This window comes from Thecamonas trahens (genome assembly GCF_000142905.1).
Source record: "Thecamonas trahens ATCC 50062 unplaced genomic scaffold supercont1.52, whole genome shotgun sequence".
NCBI classification, from domain to species: Eukaryota; order Apusomonadida; family Apusomonadidae; genus Thecamonas; species Thecamonas trahens.
The window spans coordinates 288,043-292,639 of NW_013657628.1; the positions used below are offsets into that span (position 1 = coordinate 288,043).

Below are 4,597 nucleotides of genomic sequence, written 5' to 3' on the forward strand. Positions count from 1 at the left end.
CGGAGGCGGACTCGGCGGTGGAGGCGGACTCGGCGGCGGAGGTGGCCTCGGCGGCGGAGGTGGACTCGGCGGCGGAGGCGGACTGGCGGCGGAGGCGGCGGAGGTGGACTCGGCGGCGGAGGCGGACTCGGCGGCGGAGGTGGACTCGGCGGCGGAGGCGGACTCGGCGGCGGAGGCGGACTCGGCGGTGGAGGTGGACTCGGCGGCGGAGGTGGACTCGGCGGCGGAGGCGGACTCGGCGGCGGAGGCGGACTCGGCGGCGGAGGCGGCGGAGGTGGGCTCGGCGGCGGAGGCGGATCTCGGTGGCGGAGGCGGACGCGGTGGCGGAGGCGGACTCGGCGGCGGAGGCGGACTCGGCGGGGGCGGACTGGGCGGAGGTGGTGGGCTCGGTGGTGGAGGTGGCGATGGCGGCGGAGGCGGGCTCGGTGGTGGTGGACTCGGTGCAGCTGTGGTGTCGGTGATGCTGACTGTCGTAGATGACGTCGTCACGGCGACACCAGTCGGTGTGTCGACGATTTGGATGTCAAAAGTCTCCGCGGGAGCACTTTCCATCCAGTACTCGTAGACGTTGTCCTGGTAGATGCGGACAATGACAGGGACCGTCTCTACCCCAGCGGGAAAGTTGACTACGGGTGACAGGAGGTCAAAGTCTACACCAGCAAAAGCAGTCCCGTTGAGCGCCGCGAGCGTGACCTGGATGTCGATCTCGGCGTCAAAGGCAAGGGTAAGGCCAATCTCAATGTCAACAAAGCCGGCACCGGGCTCGGACGCAGCTGCAGTAGAGACGTTGAGGCCAACACTCGGGATCTCCTTCGGCACGGCAACGTCGATCCAGATGCAGCACTTCTCGTTGTTGGCAAAGAGCTGGACGCTGGTGTCACAGATGCCAGAAACAGACGATGTGGAAGAGCACGGCCCAGTGCCCGAACAGGACGGTGCCCACCACTCGTAGTTGTACGAGAGATCGTACGCACCGCATTGCGTCACATATGAATCTGTAGAGAGGCCAAACTGATCGAAGAGAGCCACAGCGTAGTCGTCAGACGAGGAGCGACTCGAGAGGTACGCACCAAACTCAATCGTGTTCGCACCGCTGGGAAGGGCGATGACAAAGCTTGACGTCGACGGAGCCGATGTTCCGGAGCTCGTCAGCTCCTCGAGGACCGACACGCCCTCCGAGCCGACAAAGTTTCCAACGTAACCTCCATTGATCTTGAGTAGTGACGAGACCCGCTCGCCTACAGCGTCGAGGTTGTTGGCCACCAGGGCGTGCTGGAGAGTCACCGTGTACGACGCGGCCTGAGCGAGTACGAAACTCATGCGGAAGCCGCCAGAGAGCTGCTGGGCGTTCGTGACCGACGTGTCCGAGGCATCGGCAAGGTAGACCGCGCCAGTGTATGTGTCTGCGCTCCCAAACCCGGTGTGGTACTCGATGACGAGCAGCGGAGCCGACGTGGGGTTCTCAAACGACGCGATGACGCGCAGGTTGGCGGTGCCGGTGGAGAGGCCAAACACAATCAGCATGTCGTTCCCACTCCGCCATCCGGGACGCGACACCAGCTCCTGTACCACCGGCGAGATGTCGGGTGAGACGTAGTCAACGCCCGTGATGAACGCCGGCACGTCGGTCCACGTCACCACCGCGCCCGTAGGGGCGAGCGAGGTAATGCCGTAGTTGTTTGTCGGCATGGCGCCGGCCGTGTCGGCAGCGAATGCGTAGATCGGAATGTTGACACCAGTCCCCGTATCTTGCCCGTTATCATTGTCGCCCTCCATGGCAATGTAGGCGTTTGTGATGGTTGCTCCAGGCGGAACATCCACGCCGTCGAAGATAAGGCCTGTCGTCCATGTGCTCATGCCCAGCACACGAAAGTTGGGAACAACCAGCCCGTCATTGCTCCGCTCAAAGGCATTGCGAGCGCCAGACGAGATACGCACCTTGACCGTCCGCGGCTGGCGGACGCGCCCAGCAAAGACCTGGCCCGACGTTGAAGCGGCGCCGATGTCCGAGAAGAGATCGTCCTGGACGTACTCAAACTCGCGCGGAGCATCCGGCGCAAAGCCAATGGATACCGACGCCGGTTGCGGCGTCAGCGGAATGGTGCTCGTGATGTTTGCGGAGAGTGCTCCCGAGCACGGGTCGCTGTCGAGGCGGACAGATTCCACGGTGGTCTCGACAATCCGCGATGTGCAGCAGGACGAGGCATCCTCCAGCGCCACAGCCTTGGTGGCGTTGTGGAAGAGCGTCTCGCCGTAGCTCCCACCAGAGGCAATGACCTCGGTTGTGTCACCGAAGCCAGAGCCGGACCAAGCCACCGAGAAAAAGTCATCGGCAGGATAGTCTTCGTCGCCCTCCTTGTAGAGGACGCGTATGTAAACGAGGTCGCCGAGTGAGAGCGCCATCGGAGTCGACGCCTGTGAGGCGGTCTCTGTGTACGCGGTCGGCCCGGCATTGGGAGCCTCGTTGTAGGCAACTCGAGCAAGAGACGCCTCGTTGGCGCCTACCCACAGCTCGATCGCAAAGTCGGCGGCAACGTAGAAGGTGTACGTGTTGGTAGCGCCCACACGAAGCCAGCCCGAGAGGGAGAAGCCGTAGTCGACCGATGCATGCAGCGTCTGCTTGCATGCGCCCATGGCAGGTGCTGCTGAAAGCGTCGTCACCTGCGAGTCGATGCAGCCCGGCTTCCGGTCGATGTACGAGCTCGAAGAGGTTAGTGACGCAATCGACTCTCCGTCGACACAGTCAAAGACCTCCATGAGCAAGCCCGGCCACTCAAGCGGTGGCGTCGAGACAACCGGGCAGCTGTCGTCATCGTTGAGAATCGTGATGACACCACGCGGCTTGGCAATGGTCACTGGTGGTCCTGACATTTGCGAGATGTCAAAGTAGAAGATCTCGTCGTTCTCGAGGTCGGTGTCGCCCGTCAGGACAACAGTGACCGAGTAGCAATACGAGCCAGGCGTCATGTTGATCACGCCCGAGTTAGGCACATAATCCAGGCCGCCATTGGCAGTGCCGTCAGTAGTCGTGTACGATATGGCGATGCCCGAGGAGATCGCCGAGGTGAGCACCAAATCGATGACGACGTCGGTAGAGCCCGAGTCACCTTCAACAATGGTTTTGTCGAGGACTCGGACCGTTGGCTCGGGACACGCCTCGGTCGCCCCGACGGAAATGCTGATTGGGAGCGAGACGGAGCGCTCCACGAACGAAAACGTGTTGATGATGGCCTGGTCACCCTTGGAACCGGCCACAAAGTTGCCCCACGCACGGGCATTGACGTTCGGCACCGCGTTGGTGTCGTACGTCGAGTTCACGCCGCAGCATCCCGACGTCGTTGCACCAGGCTCGCCGTTGGGCATGTTGATTGCCGGATTGACGTCTTCGTCACTCCAGTACATGACCTGCGGTTTGGCCACACCGTTGAAGTACGAGTACATGCGCATGCCAGGGTAGACCGTCTCGACATCGACGAGAGGAAAGTGCACCTCGGCCAGAAGGACCCAAACCTCGCAGATGTAGTTGCCGTCGGCAACCTGGACGCCGGACGCATCCTTGCCGTCCCACGGCACCTCGTTGACGCCGTCAACGGTGTCGCCCGACAAGACCGTGTCCGATCCATCCACAATGTTGAAAATGCCATCACCGGATGTGTCGCACACAATGCGGTAGCGTCCGCCGCCAGCATCGGTCTCGAAGCGGAAGCGCGGCTCGATCTGGCCCTCGACCAGAGTCTGGCACTCGGCCGAGTACTCGCCACAGCCGACAGAAACGTAGACAACGCCGTCAAAGATGACCTCCGGAAGCGTGTTGCCCAGCTCTACGTGAGTAGGGTACTTGAGGTAGAGCGGGATCTCCGGCGAGATGGTATGACCTTCTGAAGTGAGGGCCGACTTGTAGGAGGGCGTCTTTGAGGGGATGCCGAGCTTTGTGGCCCCCAGCTCATAGACAAAGCCCGCGAGGCCTTCGAAGCGAGTCTCAACGAGGCGACCACCGAGAACCGTGTCAAAGATGGCCCACATGGAGACGTCGGTAGCATCGGCCTGAGTGTAGGAGGAGGCAGCAAAGAGCCACTGACGAGACCAAAGACGGCCCGAAATAGAAGCCACAGCACAAGTGTCATAAGCGCCTACATCCCAAACTTGCCCAGCTTGTTGGTTCTGGGCAAGAGCGACACGGTAAGAACCAAGCTCTTGTGGAGTGTAGCTCTCACCTGAAGCCAGACGAGCCATGAGACGGTCATCAGAAGGACGATGAATATCAGCTGTTCCGACACCGGTCCAAGACACCGTCTCACACGTAGTATCCACGATATCCACATACATGACAGTCTCTGCACGAAGTGCTTGTTCCACCCCAAGAATGTCCGTACCATCACCTTTGACTGTGGTAGCAAGCACAACCATGATGGCAAGAATGATTCCAGCCATGACCTTGACATGGCAATGTCGACCAGTGGGTCGGATCACTTCTGCACTCGCCCACCACATCGTCCCGATTGGGAAGCGGGGGGTACGGGGAGGGGGTGGGTGGGAGGGGGTTGTGGGCATTGGGTCTAGATTGCATGCGGTTGGTGGCTTCGATGAGTCAACGAAA

The 4,597-nt window shown here is 61.3% G+C and overlaps 1 protein-coding gene across 1 annotated transcript in view; it reads right to left on the reverse strand.

Annotated features, from left to right (window-relative positions):
* The window catches only part of AMSG_09648 (uncharacterized protein), a gene marked incomplete at both ends in the record, with an annotated part of 12,337 nt that extends 7,906 nt beyond the window's left edge, over positions 1-4,431 (reverse strand). The window contains 2 exons of the mRNA XM_013898743.1: positions 498-4,130; positions 4,374-4,431. Of these exons, the coding sequence (XP_013754197.1) occupies positions 498-4,130; positions 4,374-4,431 (3,691 nt within the window). The remainder of the gene's footprint in view (positions 1-497; positions 4,131-4,373) is intronic.
* Positions 4,432-4,597: the final 166 nt, after the last annotated feature.